At 43.8% G+C, this 25,561-nt stretch overlaps 1 protein-coding gene across 3 annotated transcripts in view; it reads right to left on the bottom strand.

Annotated features, from left to right (window-relative positions):
• KCNMB2 (potassium calcium-activated channel subfamily M regulatory beta subunit 2) overlaps positions 1-25,561 on the bottom strand; it is a 765,065-nt gene that overhangs the window by 34,182 nt on the left and 705,322 nt on the right. For all 3 annotated transcript variants that reach the window (XM_082252380.1, XM_082252378.1, XM_082252379.1), the window contains one exon: positions 11,975-12,170. In XM_082252380.1, the coding sequence (XP_082108506.1) occupies positions 11,975-12,170 (196 nt within the window). The remainder of the gene's footprint in view (positions 1-11,974; positions 12,171-25,561) is intronic.

Raw genomic sequence — 25,561 nt, 5'->3', positions numbered from 1 at the left:
CTGCTTTTGTATATATTATATTTACTAGTAAATTTAAAATTTACAAAGCAGCAGTCTTGTGTGATCCCCATTATTATATACAGCACAGCAGTAAATATAATATACAAAAGCAACAGTCCTGTGTGATCCACAAAATTATTATTATTATATAGCGCAGTGTATATATATATATATATATATATATATATATACAGTGGGTACGGAAAGTATTCAGACCCCCTTAAATTTTTCACTCTTTGTTATATTGCAGCCATTTGCTAAAATCATTTAGGTTCATTCTTCTTCCTCATGAATGTACACATAGCACCCCATACTGACAGAAAAACACAGAATTGTTGACATTGTTGCAGATTTATTAAAAAAGAAAAACTGAAATATCACATGGTTCTAAGTATTCAGACCCTTTGCTCAGTATTTAGTAGAAGCCCCCTTTTGATCTAATACAGCCAGGAGTCTTTTTGGGAAAGATGCAACAAGTCTTTCACACCTGGATTTGGGGATCCTCTGCCATTCCTCCTTGCAGATCCTCTCCAGTTCTGTCAGGTTGGATGGTAAACGTTGGTGGACAGCCATTTTTAGGTCTCTCCAGAGATGCTCAATTGGGTTTAAGTCAGGGCTCTGGCTGGGCCATTCAAGAACAGTCACGGAGTTGTTGTGAAGCCACTCCTTCGTTATTTTAGCTGTGTGCTTAGGGTCATTGTCTTGTTGGAAGGTAAACCTTCGGCCCAGTCTGAGGTCCAGAGCACTCTGGAGAAGGTTTTTGTCCAGGATATCCCTGTACTTGGCCGCATTCATCTTTCCCTCGATTGCAACCAGTCGTCCTGTCCCTGCAGCTGAAAAACACCCCCACAGCATGATGCTGCCACCACCATGCTTCACTGTTGGGACTGTATTGGACAGGTGATGAGCAGTGCCTGGTTTTCTCCACACATACCGCTTAGAATTAAGGCCAAAAAGTTCTATTTTGGTCTCATCAGACCAGAGAATCTTATTTCTCACCATCTTGCAGTCCTTCAGGTGTTTTTTAGCAAACTCCATGCGGGCTTTCATGTGTCTTACACTGAGGAGAGTCTTCCGTCGGGCCACTCTGCCATAAAGCCCCGACTGGTGGAGGGCTGCAGTGATGGTTGACTTTCTACAACTTTCTCCCATCTCCTGACTGCATCTCTGGAGCTCAGCCACAGTGATCTTTGGGTTCTTCTTTACCTCTCTCACCAAGGCTCTTCTTCCCCGACAGCTCAGTTTGGCCGGACGGCCAGCTCTAGGAAGGGTTCTGGTCGTCCCAAACGTCTTCCATTTGAGGATTATGGAGGCCACTGTGCTCTTAGGAACCTTAAGTGCAGCAGAAATCTTTTTGTAACCTTGGCCAGATCTGTGCCTTGCCACAATTCTGTCTCTGAGCTCTTCAGGCAGTTCCTTTGACCTCATGATTCTCATTTGCTCTGACATGCATTGTGATCTGGAAGGTCTTATATAGACAGGTGTGTGGCTTTCCTAATCAAGTCCAATCAGTATAATCAAACACAGCTGGACTCAAATGAAGGTGTAGAACCATCTCAAGGATGATCAGAAGAAATGGAAAGCACCTGAGTTAAATATATGAGTGTCACAGCAAAGGGTCTGAATACTTAGGACCATGTGATATTTCAGTTTTTCTTTTTTAATAAATCTGCAACAATGTCAACAATTCTGTGTTTTTCTGTCAGTATGGGGTGCTATGTGTACATTCATGAGGAAGAAGAATGAACTTAAATGATTTTAGCAAATGGCTGCAATATAACAAAGAGTGAAAAATTTAAGGGGGTCTGAATACTTTCCGTACCCACTGTATATATATACAGTATATATATATATATATATATATACACACATACATACATACATACATATATTTATATATATATATATATATATATATTTATATATTTTTTTTTTCTTGCTGATATATAATAATTAGGATTATAATATATAATACTCTATTTACTGCTGCTGATTTAAGTTAGAATATCCTGATTCCTCATTATACACCAGTCCACCCGTCCCCATTTCTTCTCTTACCTTCTCTTCAAAACCAAGTGTGTGACAGCCAGGGACTGTGGGCGCCTCTGTCTTGTGGGTGGGGATGAATGACATCATGTTGAGGCACTCAGCATCAGCACTTCATTGGCTGGAAGCACCTGTCTGTCCTGTGAATGGCCTGCACAGTGAGTGACAGGCAGTCGATGGAGCCCTGTAAAACATGAATGATCTATCCATCCCGGCCGGCAGGCCGTGTTCAGGACCCCGTAGTTTGAGGACCCCTGCTCTATACCCTCCTCCTCGGCCTGGCGCGCTGTGTTCTTTCACAGTCTGAGTCATCTGAGTCTCCTCCTCCTCCTCTCTCCGGACAGCGGTCATAGAGAGGGGGAATTACAATTACAGCTACTGCCATCTAGTGGCGGTAGATGTAATTGCGGTAACACAGCCGAAAGTAGCGGCAACGGCGTTACAGGGATCGCACGGGTAATCAGATAGATTACTCGTTACCCTCAAAAGTAACTGCGTTAAGTAACGCCGTTTACTTAAACGCAGTTACTACCATCACTGGCCTTTACACTATGGTACATGATGAGTTGGATGTTTTGACAGAAGACCTGGTGAAGGAGGAAAAAGGTTGTCGCCACCTTGGCGGCAGCCATGTTGTTGGTTATTACTGGGCGGTCTAACAATGTCCATTCATATTATGGTGTAGCATAGTGTATACGCTGCCGGTGTTCTGTGAAAATGCCAACACATTAAAATCTGCAATTACTGCTGCTGGAGAGTTGCTGGATGTGACATAATTGGAGATTATGACGAGTTGGCTCTTTTGACAGAACACCAGAATAGCGACAGTCATCTTGACTGGAACATCCGATCCCCACAGCTGCGGGATGGCATGAGGAGATGGACTGATAGTGATAGGATCCCCGCCAGGAATGCCATACTTTGATGAGCCTTGTATATGCTGATCTTCTATAAGTGTTCTTAACTGTGTTTTCAAATAAATTGATGGACTACTGCACTTAGAGGTGTCTTCTCTCCACTTCCTTGCTACTTTAACTTGGTCAGTTTTTGTAAGTGAACAGAGTTACTCAATCATCTTAAAAGCAAACTACAATGGAAAAGTGTTTTCCATCTTTTCTCAGGTTGGACACCAAATAAATACAGTAGCAATATACTGTAATAATGAAAAGAGGCATGTATGCTACATTTTAATTAAATAAGATCACTTCTCTATACAGTATCTGGTGTTTAGCTTCAAGTCTTAAATATTAAATAAATAGGTTTAGCGCTCTGCGCTGTGCACTATCAATATAAAAATAACTTAATATTAGAGCTTAAACATACTAAGAGGTCATTCCTTACTCAGTTTTTCTTCCTTTAATGAATATAAATAACGTCAGCTTACAATGAATATTGCACATATGTAATATGTAACATTATTATGTAAAAGTAAATAAACAAAAACACAAAGTTGGAGATACCGTTCACACAGGGGCGACGCTACTTGCTGGGGCGACCTGTGAAGTCCTCGGCGCGACATGCACGGACTTCATATCATTGAAGTCAATGCAGGTCGCCTCCAGGTCGCCCCAAAGTAGTACAGGACCCTTTTTCTAAGTCGGAGCGACTTGTGTCGCTCCTATTAGAACGGGTCCTGTACTAATCAATGGCAGGCGACCCACCGCGACTTGTCAGGCGACCAAGTTGCCTGACAAGTCGCGCTAGTGTGAATGGGGACTTAGAGTCGGTTCACACTGGCGTGACACGACTCCTTACTACTTCGGGAGGCGACTTGTCAGTCCCGTGCACCACGACTTCGGAGCGACTTGCAGGGACTTCACATAATGGAAGTCTATGCAAGTCGCTCCGAGGTCTCCCCGAAATAGTACAGGATCCTTTTTCTAAGTCGGAGCGACTTGTGTCGCTCCTATTAGAAAGGGTCCTGTAGCGGTCAATGGACCGCGAGGGAGCGCCACTTGTCAGGCTGACAAGTCGCCTGACAAGTCGCGCTAATGTGAACCGACTCTTAAAACAGGTGCACCCAGAATCTGCATGATAGCCAATCAGCTTCTAACTTCAAAACTAAAAACAAAAAAGAGAAAAAAAAATGAAAGCTGGTTGGTTTCTATGCACAGCTACACCAGATTTTGCACTATCCAGTTTTTTTTTAAATATCCCGCAGTTATGAAGTTCAAAAAGCGCAATCCAAACACATGTAAACTGTAATTGTGGAATCCAATAGCAAACACTATTACAAAGTGCAAAAACTGCTGTACAGATAAGTGTAAACCTTAATACTGTATCCAGTAGAAGCTATTAATCCACATAGTGTGATATCCTATAGCAACAACTAATGATCCACTACAAAAATGAGCTGTGGTGTAACCAGGGTATTCAAAGCGCTCCAGCCCCCTTCGTTTGGATCAACTAGCCAAATACAGATGATCTTTAAATAATAATAATAATAATAAAAGGTCTTATCAACCAGTCCTCTTCAGGGACATTTTTATTATTATAAAGGAATGTACCATGCCAACAGTTTGCACAGTGCTGCTAGGATAGCTTGTATTCTCCACTGATAATTCAACAAAAGAACACACTGTATTTCAACGGGGGTGTAGACAAGCAGGAAGTTAGTTTGGTCTTTTCTTTTCTCTCTTCCATTTTATTTATTTATTTATTTATTTTTTCACGTTTCCCCTTTTTTGAGTTGCTGCTAAATGTTAAGTTAACTCTCAAGTGCAGTTCCCAACAATCTTCTATTTAGGCTTAGATTCAGAGTACTCTGGCTCCCCAATTTGTATTAGCAGTATGGTATGATACTCTTCTGCAGCCACCATATCTCATAATTATACGCCTCCACAAAACTACCAACTGTTAAAACCCCATCCTCCTTTCGGTCTTCTTGCAATTCCCAATCATATACTGACTGGTTAGCATTCTGTATAAAGTCACCTAAAGTAGAACTCTCTATTTTTATGAATGGTTTACATCCCAAAACCTGCTACATATAAAATCTTTGTATAATTCAACATGTAGCCGGATTTCCAGGCATTGGTCCTGATGTGGGTCTGCTATGGTTACCGGAAGCCCCAGCTGCCCATTTAAGCTGAATACCCAAGTGTGAGATCTGAGACAATGAACAGTCCGGCATCTTTGTTTTGTTTTGTTTATTTTGTATGAGGATGGGAATGAGTGGGATACTCCTCTGGCTGAACTAGGTACAAATTGAGACTCTTGAAGAAAAATGCCTACTGACGCTGCCTTGACGTTGGCTGAATGCCAGTCAACGCCCGTTGGCGCTTGTGAATCTGACTTGCTTTCTGTGAACTTGAGTGTAACCTCTGACACTTCTGGTTAGCTCAAAAGTCAAGCACTGTACTGCAGACTGACTTCTGAAACTCTGGTTAGCTCAAAAGTCTAGCACTGCTCCTTCCAGTCCTCCCTGGTAGCCTTTGTAAACTGCTTCTGCTGCAACTCTCAACACTGCACACTGTACACTTAACACTTCAGGGCCCAACCGCTGGCACCCCCTTTACTCTACTGTACACTGCATGCTGTACACTTAACACTTCAGGGCCCAAACCGCTGGCACCCTCTCTACTCTTCAGGGTCCACACTGGCACCCTCTTTTACTCTTCAGGGTCAACACTGGCACCCCCTTTCCTTTTGCTCCTGCACCAGCTAGCTAGCTCCCGGATCCCTCTGACCTTCTCTGGAGTGGTCCCCTCTCACTAGGCAGACCCCCAGGGGCAGTTTACAGTACTCCCGACTGGGAATGCTTTCCTGAAACTCATCCCCTCTCAGCTCTGCTGGTCCTCTAAACACCGGATCCTCTCTGCAGCTCAGCTCAGCCCTCTGTCCCCTCAGGCCAGCCACCTGGGACACCTGATTCCTCTTGACCGGAGGAGAGACAGCTAGCTGTGCTCTCCCTCCTGGGACTCTGCTTCCTGCCAAAGAAGCTGCATCATGTGCTACCCTCAAACTTATACCCACTCCCAGAATGCTGTGCGGCAGAATCTGCCTTTCTGGGGTGGATACAAGCCTGGGTGTACCATTGGCCGGGTTTCCTCCACTGCCCAATGAGAGCCCTCATTGAGCACAGTGGGGAGACTCCCCAGTCTCAACAGCCACACCTGGGAACCATGACAACCTAGCTGAAAATCATGGCCCTGCTGATAAGCAGACAAGGCCTACTACACTCTTCCGAGCAACCTACCTTGTAGGGTGCTACATACACAAGACTCAAAAAAAAAAGAGGGTGGAAGGGGGTTGTAAATATAACAATATTAATTTGACAGCCTGTCTCCTGTAACATACTGGCTATGTTTTCTAAACATAGACAGTGCTTGATGGTGTCTTTTAACTTGTCAGGACCCTATATCAGCCTCATAACATGCTAGATTTCTCTGAAGGTCTCCTAGATGACTCTGGTAGAGAATGTGAAACAATGAGCAGGTGATAGTTTAGTAAATAGCAAAGTTAGAGTAACTTCTGATCTCCTAATTCACAAAAACAGGAGTTAGACAAAGTGAGAAAAGGTTATTCAGTGGCAACTGATAATTTTGTATAAAAAGACTTTCGCAGTTATAAGGGTGGGTGTACTGTATGTCTAAAAAGTCAGATTTTTGCATAAACTGGTTCTCTTTAAATATTGCCTTTCAGCTGAAAAAAAATATATAAAATGAATAGCCCAGTAATAAAAAACAAACATTTTTACTACAATATCTTCAGTCTTGAGCTGTCCCATGCAGTAATTGCTTTCCACCACTAGGTATTCTTAGTCTTCTGAGTATCGTTTTTGCCAGGGTCATTCAACCCATGTTATTGACCTGCACCTTGGGTTAGCATGATCATGCAATCTATGTATTATTGCACTGAAGAAGCTTATGCATTTCTACTGACACAGTAAGGATTGCCTACTCAAGCAGGAGGACAGGAAGGACCTATGGCATCATCAGACCTTCCAGAAAACTCTTATTTTTTTTTTTATCTAGACTTCAGCTTTCCAGTAATTCTATTCTGACACTGCTCCCTGGTCCCTGGACAACCTAGTCAAGCTGACCATGGGTATAGTGCCTGATCTGGATCCTGTGATCTTTCACATACAAGCCAGATAGAAACAATATCAGTAAATACAAAGAGCCAAGTGCACTCCCCACAGCAATGAAACCCAGTCATAATGTGGGTAAATGGTGGATGGCTCCACAAAAGCATAAGTCCAATCTATAATATCAATATCAGCAGCACACAGTGTTTAAATAAACAGGCAACAAATTGTAATGTCAGTCACCAAAAGAAAACTGAGATGTTACAAGAACAGTATATTAAGAACAGTATACAGGTAAATATGAGGGATGATATTAATAATGGAGCTAAGGACGAGGCAGAATCCCTATGGGTAGAGCTTCAAATGGAAGGCACAGTGGGGAAGGTAATATTGGGCGTATGCTATAGGCCCCCCAACCTGAGGGAGGAGGGGGAGGCGGACCTCATTTTACAGATAGGATTGGCAGCAAGGATGGGAAATGTCATTATAATGGGGGACTTTAATTATCCAGATATAGACTGGGCAGATGGAACCGCGCATTCAGCCAAGGCTAGGCAGTTCCTAAATATCTTGCAGGACAATTTCATGGGTCAGATGGTGAATGCACCGATAAGAAACAATGCGGTACTTGACCTACTGATTACCAACAATACAGACCTGCTCACGGATATAGAAATACGGGAGAACTTAGGAAACAGTGACCATAGGTCAATAAGTTTCAGTATTAATTACAGTAATAGGAAGCAGAGGGGTAATATAAGGACGCTGAATTTCAAAAGAGCCAATTTCCCAAAACTGCGCTCGCTGCTAGAAAATATCAAATGGGATAGAACCCTGGGAACAAAGAACACGGAGGAAAAATGGGAGTGCTTCAAGAGCATACTTAACAAGGGGATTGACCAGTGCATTCCAAAGGGAAATAAATTTAAAAGAGCAAAATTAAACCCTGGGTGGCTAAACTCCAACATAAAAATGCATATTAGTGCTAAAGGAAAGGCTTTCAAAAAATACAAGGCTGAGGGGTCATTGGCAGCATTTAAGCATTACAAAGAGTGTAATAAGAAATGTAAAGATGAAATCAGGGCGGCTAAAATAGAACACGAGAGACATATAGCGGAAGAGAGTAAAAAGAACCCCAAGAAGTTCTTTAAGTATATAAACAGTTAGAAAGCGAGGTCAGAACACATTGGCCCCATAAAAGATGACAAAGGAAATATGGCCACTGAGGACAGGGAAAAGGCGTAAGTGTTAAATAATTTCTTCTCTTCAGTCTTCACAAAAGAATCGGGGGGCTACACGAACCCAACTTGTAAGGCCAAACTAAACAACACACCTCAGGAAGTACCCCCATGGCTAACAGAAGATAGACTTAGAACTAAACTTGAGAAACTTAACATAAATAAATCACCGGGACCGGATGGCTTGCACCCGAGGGTTCTTAAAGAGCTCAGCCAGGCGATTGCCAGACCATTATTCTTGATCTTTAAGGATAGTTTACAGACGGGTATGGTGCCAGCAGATTGGAAAAAGGCCAACGTAGTACCAATATTTAAAAAGGGGTAACTATAGACCTGTCAGCCTAACATCTGTAGTCTGCAAGATTTTGGAGGGGATGTTAAGGGACCACATACAAGACTTTAGTAATGAAAACAATATAATTAGTAGTAATCAGCATGGATTTATGAAAAATTGTTCTTGCCAAACCAATCTATTAACCTTCTACGATGAAGTGAGCTGCCACCTAGATAAAGGTAAGCCTGTGGATGTGGTGTATCTGGACTTTGCAAAGGCCTTTGACACCGTTCCCCACAAACGCTTACTGTACAAACTAAGGAAGGTAGGTATGGACCATAAGGTGAGTACCTGGATAGAGAACTGGCTCCAGGGGAGAGTCCAGAGGGTGATGATTAATGGGGAATACTCTGATTGGGCGGGTGTGGAAAGTGGGGTCCCCCAGGGTTCGGTCCTGGGACCAATCCTGTTTAATTTATTCATAAATGATCTAGAGGAGGGGATATCTAGAACAATCTCAGTATTTGCGGATGATACTAAACTAAGCATGCCAATATCTTCTATGCAGGATGTGGAAACCTTACAAGCGGACCTAAACAAAATAACGGGGTGGGCAAGTACATGGCAGATGAGGTTTAATGTTGATAAATGTAAAGTAATGTACTTGGGGGCCAGAAACCAGAAAGCAAGCTACTCACTAGGGGGGGAACCTCTGGGGGAGTCTAGGATGGAAAAAGACTTGGGGGTACTGGTTGACAACAGGCTTGGCAGTGGCATGCAATGCCAAGCAGCTGCAAGCAAAGCCAACAGAATACTGGGATGTATAAAAAAGGGGATTCACTCCAGAAATAAAGAGATTATTCTCCCGCTCTACAAGACTCTGGTCCGGCCACATCTGGAGTATGCTGTCCAGTTCTGGGCACCGGTTCTCAGGAAGGATGTGCTGGAATTGGAAAGAGTCCAGAGAAGGGCAACAAAAATAATTAGGGGAATGGAGGACATCAGCTATGAGGAAAGACTACAAGCACTGAACCTATTCTCTCTAGAGAAGAGACGTTTGAGGGGGGATATGATATCAATGTACAAATACTGTACTGGCGACCCTAGCATAAGGAACAAACTATTCAGAGTAAGGAAATACAATAAGACACGTGGCCACTCACTAAAACTAGAGGAAAGGCGGTTTAACCTTAAAATGCGTAAGGGGGTTCTTCACTGTAAGGGCGGTAAGGATGTGGAATTCTCTTCCACAAGCAGTCGTATCAGCAGGGAGCATTGATAGTTTCAAAAAACTATTAGATGGGCACCTTAAAGACCACAACATACAGGGGTATACAATGTACGTTTAAAAGCAAACACACACACACATCATAGGTTGAACTGGATGGACTGATGTCTTTTTTCAACATCACTAACTATGTAACTATGTAACAAGGCCACTAGGAGACTTTTCCTCACTACTGCCTGACTGGTCTTGAAACATTGCTGATTTCTGTTGGTGAAATTATAGTGTCCTGCCTGTTTATCTATATATAGTGTGATGGTTATATCCTGGATTAGAAACAATAACAAGTCAAACTCTGCCAATTTGTAATAGTTCAGGAACGTTATAGTTGAAACATCCTGAGCCCACAGCACCATTCTAGACCTGATGTTCTCACCTGTCCACGGATAAACAGGTTGTTGGCACAAAGAAACCCACCCTGGCTGATTATTGTAGAAAAAGATAAATAAGAGCCATAATCTGATCTGCACTCTTTCAAATACTATTATTTAAGCCCCAACAGTATAGCTGCGATCATGTGATCAAGCCATTTGTGGGGAAATGCATTAAAGGAGTTGTAAAGTCCAAAGGCTTTTCATCTTAATGCATTCTATGCATTAAGATAAAAAGCCTTCTGGGTGTAGCAGCCACCCTCAGCCCCCCTAATACATACATGAGTCCCTTCTCTCTCTAGCAATATCCATAGGTCCCTCGGCCATCTGAAACTCTCTCTCCTGATTGGCTAAGACACAGCCGCAGTGCCATTGGCTCCCGCAGCTGTCAAAGTCAGTTAGCCAATCAGGAGAGAGAGGGGGCGCGATCAAATGGCAGCTCCAGGTCTGAATGGACACACGGAGCAGCAGCTCAGCTCAGGTGCCCCCATAGCAAGCTGCTTGCTGTGGGGGCACTCGACAGGAGGGAGGGGCTAGGAGCAGCAATGAGGGAACTGAGACCGATGGACCTTCATGGAAGGTCAAATGAGCTTTTGAGCTGCCCAGAGGAAGGTGATTTTACGGTGGTTCTTTTGAAGGAGTCCTATCCTGTGGATTCATTATAAGGCTCATTTGACCTTCCATGAAGGTCCATCGGTTCTGGTGAGTGGATTCCCAAAGGGACTCGAGCACCTTTGCACCATTTGGAGCACTATTGCACTTTATGTTAGCAGCACTTCAAGCACGTTTGCACATTATATTGGACTACACCTTGGCACCTTATATTATATATTTCAACAATTTTATTGGACTTTTTTTCATCAGTATTTGCACATTTTCAGTAGTTTTGCATTTGCTTAAGAATTTTTTATTTGGTTAAAAAATTTTAACAAATTATTGCTGTATTTGGCATGATTACACTTTAATTGTTACTATAACACTGGAGACACATATTGATCTTTTGATAGTCACATCACTCATTTTTAAACCTTTTTTTGCAAGCGCTGTTTTTTTGCTTAATACCCTAAATGCTGTATTACTGCATAAACTAATACTTAGTTCACTGGGTTCACACTGATGCAAATTGAATGGGGATTTCCCCCCATCCAATTCGCATGACAGGAGACTGTGACCAGCTCTTAATGGAGCCGGTTTACACATATCCTGGGCGGCTGAAGAGTGCATTGCACAAGGGTCCTGTGCGTCTTTGGCTCCATTTCAGGTCAGAATTCAGGCAAAAATTCAGGCCTGATTTGTCCCTGAAACGGAGAACAGGGACACACCAGACCCCTGCTGTGAGCCACGTTTGCACACAGTGTAAACTCAGCCTCAGGGTTAGTTATAGAAGAATAGGGCGTAGGGAAAAATGTACATGTAGTAGCCAATTCAGAATTTCAGTGCAAACTTTATATACAGTAAATAAACTCAATACCATGCTTGCACATTTTATTTGTACAGCTCAGTGCTGTTCATTAAGATTTAAAACCCTAAATCATGAGAATGTAACTGTAAGCAAAAAATAAAGCCACATTACCAACATATCTAAGATTTTAATCTATTCCATCTTCCAAGTTTTTGTCTCTAGGCAAAGCCCAAACTTTATCACAAATTCTGTTTTCTGTACATCAGAGAATATTATATCTATGCCTGAAAAGTACAGAACTCCCAAAATAAAAAAGTGTTCACTCTTACCTCGGAATTTACTTTCATAGTTTCCTCATTGTGGTACAGAAGAACTTTCTGTCCTGATGAGGTCAGGTTCACATGGACCTGTAGACAGGGGTACTGTGAGATTTTCCAACAGTCTGGACCACAGCTAAAAGAGCAGTTGAAGGTTTCTGTTATCGAAGCATTCAATAGCATGCATTGAGTTTCTTCTGTCCACACACTGTGAAAAATATAAAAGAGGTCAATAATATGAAATCTTTGAACTGTAAACATTCTTAGTGCAATATAGTGGAACAAAATACAACAATGAATACAAGAGTTTCAAGAACAATAGATAAAGTAGTTGCCTATAGAGTCAATCACATATAATGTTTTGCCATCCAATATTATGTGCAGCAGGGTTAGGGTTTTAGCAGGTTGTTTCCCATTCATGTAACAAAACAATATCATCTTCTTACTGCATACAGAAAATACTATTGGTGAGTTAGACCTGTGGCCTAACAGTATAAGTGTTGTCTTTTTCTGCATGAAACTGTGTAATAACCATAGGTGTAGGGGATGCAGAAATGTCAAGAATTTTGGAATGTGTGCAGTGGTCTCTACTGTAGCAGTAAGAACCAATCTGAATCCCTGCTAGGGTCAGATTGACATCTTGGGAGCCTATAAGCACAGGAAATCTGTCTGCAGAAATAGGCAGAGATAGCCTGGCCACCACACACATCGCCCTGGCCAAGTGGTTAGCAGGTAAAAGCAGCCTCAGCTTGATTCATCCAAGCCACGTCTCCAGTTAAGGCTGCTTTTACCTGCTTACCACTTGGGCTGGGTGACGAGTGCGGCGGCCCGGCTATCTCTTCCTATTTCTACAGCGTTCTTTGGGTCTGGGTGGACCCTTCCTGCACCCTCACTAGTCCACGGCATCCAACTCATCAGACCTTCATAGCTTGAGTGGGGACCCTTAGCCATTTATCGTGAGCCACAGGAAATCTGGCACCCTATTTTCCACCCATAAACAGGCAACACCCCAAGCATCATTCCAGATACTCTGCTGAAAAATATCATTTTTCTTGGTCATTGTTGCAGAGTTTCAGAAATAAAAAAAAAAGTGACCATCTGACAATGTAACAATTGGTCTGTCAGTATTGAAGCTGGAGCGGTGGGCAGATTTTAGCACCTGTATACCCTCTAGCAATTTTTACATATCATCTATGGGACCATTGATTCAGTGATACATCTGTCAAGATATAAGATATTGGGGGTGGGGCAGAATAATTCTTTTGACACTATTGTCTTGCAATAATTATTTTATTTTCTCTGCATTATATATAATATGCATAAAAAAAACACACAAACTAAAAAAATATATATTTTTTGGATTTTTTTAGTGTGTTCAGCGCTCCAGCTTTAGTATAAACAATTCTGCAGGCTTATTTAAAAGAGAGAGTACTGCAACACAGGCTGGGACCCAGGGGCTGGGATTTCAGGCACCCCTCCAAGAATAGCACCTATGACAGTGATGGCAAACCCTGGCACCCCAGATGTTTTGGAACTACATTTACCATGATGCTCATGCACTCTGCAGTATAGTTGAGCATCATGGGAAAGGTAGTTCCAAAACATCTGGGGTGCCAAGGTTCACCATCAATGACCTATGAGAATAAACCTACCCTTCCTATTGGTAAATCTATCCCTAATCACTGTACATTATTTCTGGGCTTGTGACTGCTTCTAAAAGCTTTGATACGTGCATGAAAAAATAAAGTTGCTGAAGATGCACACACGTACATAATTAAATTCTTACATGTGGCACAATTATGTAATCCACTTGCTTTAGCAACTATTGTATGGGAGGCTTCCCGGAGTGGTAGTACATACTATGAATATGCTACATTAATTATGTAATTATGTAATCATAAAAAAATAGGTGTATTCAATTTGCACAAACAAATAGCGTGCTTCTGAATGTAGCACTGTGTCAGACAACTGAAAGAAAGCAGTTGTGTCCAAACTTTAATTTCCCATTGTTTGGACACAAACAGTTTTAGCGCATTACGCATTAATGTTTAACACATTCAGGTTCAGATGCTGTTATGTAGCATCAGAATTTCCCTTATGTACAAAACTTAAGTAGTCTGTAACCAGTAATCCTTGTTCATTTTATTCAGTTAGAATTAGGCAAGTAAATTAAAAATATTTACCCAGCCAGTAGGTGGAGTTGTAGTCTCCTTTTCATATGCTGTGCATGTTCTGGTAACCACAATGTTGTAAGATTCATACTGTTCACAATAGCGCCACATGAATGAGTCATCAGATTAATGACTCCCTTATCACACAGCTTAGTACTATGCACATGGATTAAAATTTGGTTCAGCAGGGACCAAATTCATTTTGATCTGTGTGGGGCCCTCCCTGTTCGACAGAAGTCAAAAGGGACTGTTAGAACACTTTCATTTGATCAGAAGCTGCAGATGAGTCCACACTGTCAGGCAGGCCCTGACTGGGACAAAAAAAAAAGGCCCGGGCATTTTAGACTGAGCAGCCAATTTTTTTAGGGATCGGGGGAGGGGGGGGGTATTTGCAGGGATAGCTGGTGATGGGATATTAAGAGTAGGTCCTCTAATGTACAGGGGATACTGTGATATAAAGGGGTCTGCACTGTAAAGGGGCACTGTAATTATTACAGTGCCCCTAGGAATCATGTCCCCCCTTTCAATCTCTGCTTACTGTGCAGGTCTCCAGCTCCTCCCGCCCCTGCACCCTTACATCCAAACATGTCCCCTTTACATCAGAGTCACACAGAGGCCCCCTTAGAAGCCCCCTTACATCAGAGCCAGCACAGAGGCCCCCTTACATCAGAGTTCACATAGAGCCCCCCCATTACTTTAACCACTTCAGCTCCAGGAGGTTTTACCCCCTTAATGACCAGGTCATTTTTTGCAATTCGGCACTGCGTTATTTTAACAAAATATTGCGCGGCCGTGCAACGTTGTACCTAAATGCAATTGATGTCCTTTCCCCCCCCCCCACAAATAGAGCTTTATTTTGGTGGTATTTGATCATTTGATGATTTTGTGCTATAAACAAAAAAAAAAGCAACAATTTTGAAAAAAGCACAATATTTTTTACTTTCTGCTATAAAACATTCCCAATAAAAAATTTAATAAATCTAATTTTTTTATCAGTTTAGGTCAATTTGTATTCTGATACATATTTTTTTGGAAAAGCGTATTTTAATTGGTTTGCGCAAAAGTTATAGTGTTTACAAATTATGGGATTGATTTTTGGACTTTTTATACATTTTCTGTTTTTATTAGTAGGTAGGGAAGGGGTTAATACTGGGGGTGATTAAAGGGGTTAATGTATTCTTAACTGTGCTTACTGACTGTGGGTGGAAGGGTACTGTGACAGGCACACATAGATCAGTGTTTCAGTGTTTTCCTGATCTCTCTCTGCTTGTGCGACAGAAGAGCTTCCTGCTTTGTTTACATAAGCAGGCGGGTCTTCTGTCAGTTTCTCTGATGATTGCGGGAGGCTGGCAGCAATTGCTGCTGCTCAACCCGCTGCCTGACCCCCTGCTGTGTCTAATCACAGCAGGAGCCCGGTCTCCGAGACGTATATCTCCGAGACGAGATATATGTGATTATGCGCAGCCAAGCCATCCTGCTGCAGTATATCTGCGTGGGGCGGTCAGCAACTGGTTAAAGTCCACACAGAGCCCCCCTACATCAGAGTCTGCACAAAGCCCCCCTACATCAGAGTCTGCACAGAGCCCCCCTACATCAGAGTCTGCACAAAGCCCCCCTTACATCAGAGTCCGCACAAAGCCCCCCTTACATCAGAGTCCATACAAAGCCCCTCTTACATCAGAATACGCACAAAGCCCCCCTTACATCAGAGCCCCCACAGAAACCCCCCACAGAGCACCCCCTTACATCAGAGACCCCCCACTGGGCCCCCCTTACATTAGAGACCCCCCACAGAACCCCTTCTTACATCAGTGCCCCCCCCCCCACAGAGCCCCCCTTATTTTAGAGACCCCACACAGAGCCCCCTTACATCAGAGACCCCCTCACAGAGCCCCCCCCTTATGTCAGAGACCCCCCACAGAGCCCCCTTACATCAGAGACCCCCCACAGAGCCCCTCCTAACATCAGAGACCCCCCACAGAGCCCCCTTACATTTGTAGGCAGGAGAGAGGGTGAGCTTACTCACCCCAGGATGGAGGCTCAGACACAGGCTGTCTGCAGCTTTTCTCCTTTGGGTTTTAACTTCCTGCACACATATACCCGGGGATTGTGGGCAGGGCAAACCCAGGAGGAGAGGGATGGGAGGAGGAGGAACAGACGAGTGCTTTGGGAATTATTTGTCATAGAAACATTTATAAAAAATTTAATTGTTTGAAAAATTATAATAAATTCACTAAAAAGACATTATAATTTAACTTTAATAAAAATCCAAGCGGCATACAATTAAGCACAGGACTATGCAAAAGGCCAGCAGACACCTGTGGAACTACTGTTATCTCAGTGGAAAACAGCAATGTATCAGCTAAAATAATGATGAAATCAGTAAGCTTTGTGCAGACCATTAAAAGTCTGTGGGTAGCTTTAGGATTATGAAAGTAAAGATATAACAGGAGGAAAATATATTTTTTCAGTAATTAGCACACAAATCTAGTAAAAGTCATTACTATTTTTATTGCATAAATGCTGATTAAATGGCAAAGACTTAATCTAATTGCTTCAGTGGTACAGAAAATGAAACCTAATAAAGTGGTCATATTTGTCACCTGAAACTTCAGTTGAAATGATTAATCTGCTTAGAGGCAATACTAATAAGATTGAAGTGATCCGCCATACATGACCTGAATAAAAGAGCTTAAATGAATATCATGCTGGTAGTGAAACAACTTTATAAAGCATTTAAGTTTCTTAGTGAAATTAATAAAAAAAAGTCAGCCTGCTTGCTATCTGGCATTAGTAATTACTTTAATTTACATGGCTGATTGCTAGATAACAGCTATTAGTCAAGTCCTTTTCCAATTGCAAGGCAATGGCAAGATTATATATTTGCTGATGAGGAGGGGCCAGTCTCTTAAAGGGTATCTAATCCTAAGAACAAAAATATAATGCAGTACTGTATATTGCAGCTCATCAGTCCTTAGATGTGGATGATTCATTCATTTTTTCAGCCCTTTACCTTCCTTTAACTTCACCTGCTGATACTCACTTAACACTTTTCTTGTTCTAGGATGACAACTCTAAAGCCTCGTACACACGATCAGTCTCATTTTCGTCCGTTTTTTGTTGCATGCTAGTATCATATCGAAAGTGAAGAGATTACTTTCATATGAAAATTCTTGTACAACAGAATTCAACTTCAGAAGTGATGTAATGTGTTGAATTGTTTTGTATGTATTCTTTGGTTTCCGAGCATGTGTAGTCTTGCTCCTACGATTTTCTTTCGGATGAAAACTGTACCAATTAACTAAAAATCAGATTTTGTGTTCACGTACCAAAAAATTTAGCCAGCAAGTACCGTTTTTATCGTACAAAAATTCGTAGTCGGCTTTTTGAAAGCACCATGCTAAGGACCTGAAAATCACCAGATCGTTCGTCTGACAAAATTTTACTCCTGGTTTTCTTATCGTGTGTACGGGGGGCCTTTACTCCCTGATCTATATCTGTGGAGGAGCTGTATTGCCAACCTAGGACAGGAAGGTTGTAAAGTTGGGTACAAAAATCGAGCGCACGATTGTCCGATTTTCTTTGTTGTTTCACAGCAAATCGGAACTTGTACGCAAATTTTCATACGACAAAGGCTTTTTTGTTGTTGTTTATTGTTTCTGATCATATACAGTCTTTCGTTTCTGATTTTTCTCATACTAAAATCGTATGAAAACAGTACACATTATGCGAAAATAGTTTGTTCTGTTCGAGAAAAATTTCGGAGCTTGTGCCTTCAGAAATTTTAGTCGAGAAGGTCGGAATCTGTTGTAGAAAGTTGTGTACACACTATAGGAAAATCATACGAAAGTTCTTTGAGTGAAAATTCTTGCCAAATTTTCTTATAGTGTGTATCAGCCTTTATCTCCTCCTTTCCCCATCTCCAAAAAGGTAGGGGATGTTCTATAGTCCACAGAGCTAATTTATGGAGGGCTGATGCCACTTCTTGGGAGAAGTGTACACAGGACAGCACTGGACTTCTGGCAAGATAAACAGGGAATTTTTATCCTTCTCAAATAGATAATAAAACACTTGCCATAAATATATGGTATATTTGTATTTCTTAGTTTTTTTTTTATACATCCATAATTTGGACTAATTCATCTATTTTTTGATGAAAAATATTGCTAGAAGAAAGTATGGAAGCTGCCATGCTTAGCTTATTTATTTATTTTATTTATTGCAGGTATTTATTCAGCACCTCCAATTTCTGCATCGCTTGACAAACATACATTGTACATTCACATCAGTCTCCGCCCACAAGGAGCTTACAATCTAGGGTCCCTAATTCACATTCATACATACACATACCAGGGGCGTACCTAGAGCATTTGGCACCCGGGGCGGATCCTATATCGGGCACCCCCCCAGACGGGCAGGCGACGCACCACACATCGACGTGTCATCAAGTGACATCATGTGTAGCGCCTCCAAGCACTGCAGCCCGAAACCTGAAAGAATCCTCCTCCCTCTGCTCCCCCTAGTGGCTAGGCCCCCCTCCTCCTCTGCAAAAATGGCGCCGACTGACCTGAGGCACCAGAAAGAGAAACATGTAACTGCCAGTGGCATCACTAGGATTGGTTTCACCTGGTGCAGTAAAACATGGTGTCACTCCCCCCTCCCAAAAAAAAAATAGATTTTCCTGTTTTCTGAAAGTGCACCAAAGATGCAGCACGTGGGACTTTTGGTGCGCTTTGAAACTTGTGTCAAGAGATATAGAAAAACTGTTGTTTCAATCCAAATGCAAGGACAATTTGACGTCAAAAGAAAAACAGACCTTGCACGATTTAGCTATTACCCACTCCCTGACCATCAAGCCCTTGAACAGGGACAGGAATATTGTCACTATGAATATGAACAATATGTCTCTATGTGCCAAAAAATCCTAAGCAATCAAAATTGGTATCGTCCAATTGCTCCTAGGCTAATTGAAAAATTCAACGAGCAGTTTTATAGGCTTGTGGACACAGCTTTCAAAAATGGGACTATAACCAAAAATACATGGGCGTTCGTACGTACAGATTTCCTACATTTTACTCACTCCCAAAGATTCAGAAAAAAATATCCAAACCCCCCACCCAGACGACCAATTATTTCAGGCAATGGATCCATTACCGAAAATCTGAGCTGCTTTTTAGATGAACATCTATGGCCCAATGTTTTAAGCCTTCCCTCCTATGTCAGGGACACTATACATTTTCTTAAAATCTTAAACAATCTTTACATACCCACACAGGCACTGCTAGTTACGATTAATGTGAAGGCACTGTATAGCTCCATTAGTCACAATTTAGGCATAAAAGCCATTCAGCACATTCTAGCCATACGAGGATGGGACGAATGGGCCTACAATGACTTTATCTTCCAGCTTCGGATTTTGTCCTGAACCACAACATTTTTATGTTTGACAGTGCTCACTACCTCCAGGTGCAGGGGGTAGTGATGGGGACATGCTGTGCCCCATCGTATGGCAACCTGTACCTGGGGGAGTGGGAGCACATGCTCATGTCGAATGAACAGTTGTCGATGTACACAGATCACTTCATTATGTGGCACTGATACATCAACGACGTTTTCATGATATGGGATGGTCCAGAGGACCTATTACTAACATACCTGGAAAGGATCAATAGTAGGGATGGGCCGAACGACCCCCTGTTCAGTTTGCACTAGAACTTTTTTAAGTCTATGGGACCTGAACTGGAAAAAAGTGTCAAAAGTGCCCATTTTGTAGGCTTAAATGCAAGTGATTGGACATACAATGGTTTTGGGTGTTCGGGTCCTGCTCTGGGGGATATGTATCAATGAAAAAAGTTTTGTAAAAATGTCATTTTTAAATGAGCAGTGATTTTACTGATGCTTAAAGTGAAACCATCAAAATGAGAAATAACAATAAAAATGAAAAATGTCTTTCAATATAGTGCCTGGGGGTCCCCTTAGTCTACCTGTAAAGTGGTACATCTGTACTGTGTATAGAAGCTGCTGCAGAAATATTTACATTTAAAAAGCCAAAAAAATGTCATTTTCCCTGCAAGCTTTCAGTATTTTGTAAACAACATTTTAGGGAGCCAGTCTGTATGATAAAGCCAAAATGTAGTGTACTGAGAAAAAGAGATTTTTTGGATAAATTCTGGTGTCTCTTTCGTAGACTTTGGGTAGAAGTAACAGGTGCATAAAAATTGGTCTTTGGATGTCGAAGGTGCCTTCACACCGTAACTCTATAGAGGTACTTTTGGTGAAAGCAAGAATTGCCTTGCTGTCAAAAATTGAAATTATATGAACCTGTCAAACAGATGCGGAAAAATTGGTCTTTGGGTGCCTGCGGCACCTTCACAACATAAACCTATAAATGTACTCTTGATGAAAGCAAGAATTAGCCTTGCTGTCAAAAATTAAAGTGATATGCACCTGTCAAACAGGTGCAGAAAAATTGGTCTTTGGGTGTTAATTGTGCCCATGAAACCTACACCAAAATAATTTATTTCAGATGAAATCAACACTCACAACACTATGCAGCCTAGAAGCAGAGATTCCACATCCCAAAAACACTTAATCAGTGACATCCACATCAGGGGCTTCATAGCTGCTGGTAATTCAGGACTGATTCATTTTGATAAATGTCAGACGATCCACGGAGTCTGTGGACAGATGCATTCTATTATCAGTAACAAAAACTCCAGCAGCACCAGATGCCCATTCAGAAAGCACACTGGATGCAGGACAGCCCAGTAGCTCAATTGCATACTGGGCAAGTTCTGGCCAGTGGTCTATTCTCCTGACCCAGTAACCCAGTGGATCGTCAACTGGAAAGCTTTCAATGTCTGTTTTGCCCCTATATAATTGTCAACCATATGATGCAGACACTGCTGATGGAATGTGGAGAGTACTGGGTGAGAATGACTAAAAATATTGTGAAATGCATTACTTAGGTGACCCCCTTTTCCACTGCTCCTTTCTTGACCAACAGAAGCCTCAAAACTATGTTTTCCATGACACTGTAACCTACCAGAATCGGGAAAAGCATTTGATAAACTACTCTTTAAAGTGTCCTCAAGAGCTTTCATCTTCTGCACCCTCTGTGGGGATGGGAGGAGTTCTGAGACTTTCCCCTTGTAACAGTGGTCAAGGAGGGTTGCCAACCAATAGTGATTCTTCTCCTTGATGCCACCAATTCTTGGGTTCTTTCGCAGGCTTTGAAGCATGAGGGAGCCCATGCACCGCAAGTTTGTGGAGGCATGAGAAGCAGACTCCTCAGGGTCACTGAGGATTACAGTATTTGTAACTGCCCCCCCAGCGACAAACTAATACCAAGGGTTCTGGGAATGGAAAACCTGTTGGGGGTTTACGGGTTTACGTATGTCTTCCTCTGCTTCAATGCCCCAAAGACTGCCAGAATCCTACTCCTCCTCCTCCCTCTCCTATTTTGCATTCTGTGGCATAGGAAGAATGGTGTCTGCATGAAGTGGGCCTTGAGAGGAAAGGAAGTCCTCCTCTTCATCCCGCTGCTCTGCCTCGAGTGCCCTGTCCATAATGCCACGCAGAGTCTGCTCCAGCAGGAACACAACAGGGATTGTGTCACTGATGCATGCATTGTCACGGCTCACCATCCTTGTGGCCTTCTCAAATGGTGACAGTACATTGCATGCATCCCTTATCAGCAGCCATTGGCGTGGGGAAATAAAGCCGAGCCGGCCTGGGGCTGTTGTTGTGCCATACTCACACAATTACTCTTTGACGGCCCTCTGCTGCACGTGCAGCCACTGCAGCATTGCCAAAGTCATGTTCCACCTGGTGGACATTTCATCAGTCAGGCGGTCCCCGCTGAATTTCAGCCAACTGAGTACTGGCTGTGTATGACCACCTGAAATGGCTACAGACTTTTGTGGTCTACTTTAGCAGATCTTCCAACCCTGGGTACCATTTAGGAAACGCTGCACCTCCAAATTGAGGACATGTGCCAGGCATGGCACATGGGTCACCTTTCCCTGTTTAAGGGCGGACAGGAGGTTTGTGCCATTGCCGCACACCACCATTCCTGGCTCCATCTGGCGTGGTGTGAATGACCTCTGGGCCTACTTCTGCAGAGCTGCAAGAATCTCTGCTCTGGTGTGGTTCCTGTCCCCTAGACACACCAGCTGAAAACTGAAGCACTGCATGTTACCGTTTAGCATGACTCATTGAATAGCCCCTTTAACACTTAAGGGGTACTTGTTGTTTGTAGGACAATTCAGCAGAGGAGGGCATGGAGGAGGCGGAGGAGGAGGGGGTACAGCAGACAAATCTCTCATCATCACCACTAGCTGTATGGAGAAGTGGCAGCACAACAAGCTGTAGCACTGTGCCCTGTCCTGCATCCTTCTGACTTGGAAACTGAGTTACCCAGTGGGCTTTGAATGAAATATAGCTTCCCTGACCATGCTTGCTGGACCACGTGTCAGCAGTAATATGGAATTTGCCGCTGACTGCCTTGCCCACTGATTCCACAATAGTGCCTTCCATGTGATGGTACAGAGCTGGAATGGCCTTACGTGAAAAGAAATACAGACTGGGAACCTACCATTGTGGTACAGCACATTCTGCAAATTCACGGAAGGAGGCAGAATCCACCAGACGGAAAGGCAGAAGTTGTAAAACCAGCAGCTTTGACAAGCTTGCATTTTGATGCTGGGCATGTGGGTGGCAGTGACTGTGTTTTTTTCCCCGCTGCAGCAGATGGGGCAGAGAAATTTGTTGGCTATAGTCTACAGCTGGTGGTGTCCTACTGGCACATGTGCTGCAAGGACCTGGGACACTCTACGCCAGTGGCGGCTGGTGCTCGAAATTTTTTATGGGGGGGCGCAAACATTAAAATGTACTAGGCATTGCTTTGCGGCAAAAAACGCTGTAAAAAATTGTGACTTTGAGTTCACAAAAGTGTGAAAGGGGCCTTCAGTAATCAAGGTATAGTGCTCCCCCTTCAATGCAGAGTGACCACAGCGTGCCCCCATTCAATGCAGAAAGACCAGCATGCCCCCTTTCAATGCACAGTGACCAGCATGCCCCCTTTCAATGCACAGTGACTAGCGTGCCCCCTTCAAAACAGTGACCAGCGTGCCCCCTTTCAATGCAGAATGACCAGCGTTCCCCCCTTTCAATGCACAGTGACCAGCGTGCCCCCTTTCAATACACAGTGACCAGCGTGCCCACTTCAAAACAGTGACCAGCGTGCCCCCTTCAATGCAGAGAACAGCGTGCCCCCTTTCAATGCAGAGACCAGCGTGCCCCCTTTCAATGCAGAGACCAGCATGCCCCCTTCAATGCAGAGACCAGCGTACCCTCTTTCAATGCAGAGACCAGTTTGCCCCCTTTCAATGCAGTGACCAGCGTGCCCCCTTTCAATGCAGTGACCAGCGTGCCCCCTTTAATGCAGAGACCAACGTGCCCCCTTTCTATGCAGAGACCAGTGTGCCCCCGTTCAATGCAGAGACCAGCGTGCACCCTTTCAATGCAGAGACCAGCATGCCCCCTTCAATGCAGAGACCAGCGTACCCTCTTTCAATGCAGAGACCAGTGTGCCCCCTTTCAATGCAATGACCAGCGTGCCCCCTTTCAATGCAGTGACCAGCGAGCCCACTTCAAAACAGTGACCAGTGTGCCCCCTTCAAAACAGTGACCAGCGTGCCCCCTTCAATGCAGAGACCAGCGTGCCCCCTTTCAATGCAGAGACCAGTGTGCCCCTTTCAATGCAGAGACCGGCGTGCCCCCTTCAATGCAGAGACCAATGTACCCTCTTTCTATGCAGAGACCAGTGTGCCCCCTTTCAATGCAGTGTCCAGCGTGCCCCCTTTCAATGCAGAGACCAGCGTGCCCCCTTTCAATGCAGTGACCAGCGTGCCCCCTTTCAATGCAGAGATCATCGTGCCCCCTTCATGCAGAGACCAGTGTGCCCCCTTTCAATGCAGAATGAACAGCGTCCCAAGCCCCCCCCCCGACCAGTGCACTTGCCTGTAGCGGCGGCTTCTCCTCAGTCCCCGTGTCTTCTCGAGTCCTGAGTCCTCAGTCCTCCCGCCCCCTCCTTGGCCAATGGCATGGGGTTTGCCTTTCGGCCAATCAGGAAGCAGGTCTCGGACCCGCTTCCTGATTGGCCAGGAGGAGGATCAGTGGGACAATAGCGAATATTCATTCGCTATTGTCACACAATGGGTGGGCTTGGAGCGCACTGCTCTGCGCCCCGGGTCCACCCTTTTCTGAAGCCTATTCGAGCCTCTGGCTCTAATCAGGTGATTAAAAAAAAGCCCCATTGAACTCCATGTGTCCGGCGCCCCGCATGTAGATTAGGGGGCCGGACGCATGGATAGGGGGGGCGGTGCCCCTGCGCCCCCAACGCACCGGCCGCCACTGCTCTACGCTATACCATCATCCCTGTCGGTGGAGTCTGCTAAGAGTTCATGAGGTATAGCGGGGGTGTATTGAGTTAAGGAGGAGGAACAAAATTGCATCCCTTTTGTGTGGCTTTCAGGTGCTCTTGCCAATGGGCTGAGTGGTGGGAGGTTGAATGCCTTGTCAAGCATGTGGTACCTAAATGGCTGATGTTTTTACCATGCTTGATGTGCTTGAGACAAAGTTTGCAAATTGCAACAGTGTGATTGGCTGCACATGTGCCAAAAAAGGCCCAGACAGCTGAGCTGTTGGAAGGGTGCTGGGAGATAACAGCTCCACAATAGGATGGAAAATGGTGGCTGCTCTCTACTCTTCCATGATGACTGTCTCGTTGGGGTTGTGCCTCACCCTCACATTCCTCCTCTGCTCTATCCGTCATCCAAGTCATGTCAGTGACCTCATCATCATCATCTCATTCATCCTCATTATCACTGAAGACAACTTGGCAATACGCTGCGGCTGGGGGAACATGACAGCCAGTTTGTGTACCAGTGTTCTCCCCTCTCTGTAGGCTCATGTTTTTACCTTCCTCAACCTCAGAACCAACATATGAATCAAGTAATGGCTATGCATCACCAAGGAGCAAGTGGCTGACACTGTGTTCAAATAACTCAGCTTACTCCTCCATGCCTAATGCTGGGTATAAGGCAGGAATAGCTGTGGACAAGGAGACAGATTTAGCCACTCTGGCAGCTGCAGTGGACTGTGCACTAGTCTTTGCTTGGGTGGTGGAGGATGAGGAGGATGAGGATGGTTTAGTAAGCCAGTCCATCACCTCCTCTGCATGCTGTGGCTGGATAGCATGGGCAACATTACTAAACAGAGGAAATGATGCCCTGCCTGAGGACTGACCACGTCCACCTTTGCCTGTGGACACATATGCTGCTGGCCCCCTCACAGTGCCTCCCAGACATAATGGGAAGGTGCTTATTAACAAAATGTAATAAAGGATGTGGAAATTGGTACGTGG

The sequence above is a fragment of the Pelophylax lessonae genome, assembly GCF_965119305.1.
Source record: "Pelophylax lessonae genome assembly, chromosome: 3".
Lineage (NCBI taxonomy): Eukaryota > Metazoa > Chordata > Amphibia > Anura > Ranidae > Pelophylax > Pelophylax lessonae.
This window is presented reverse-complemented; position numbering and strand designations above follow the sequence as displayed.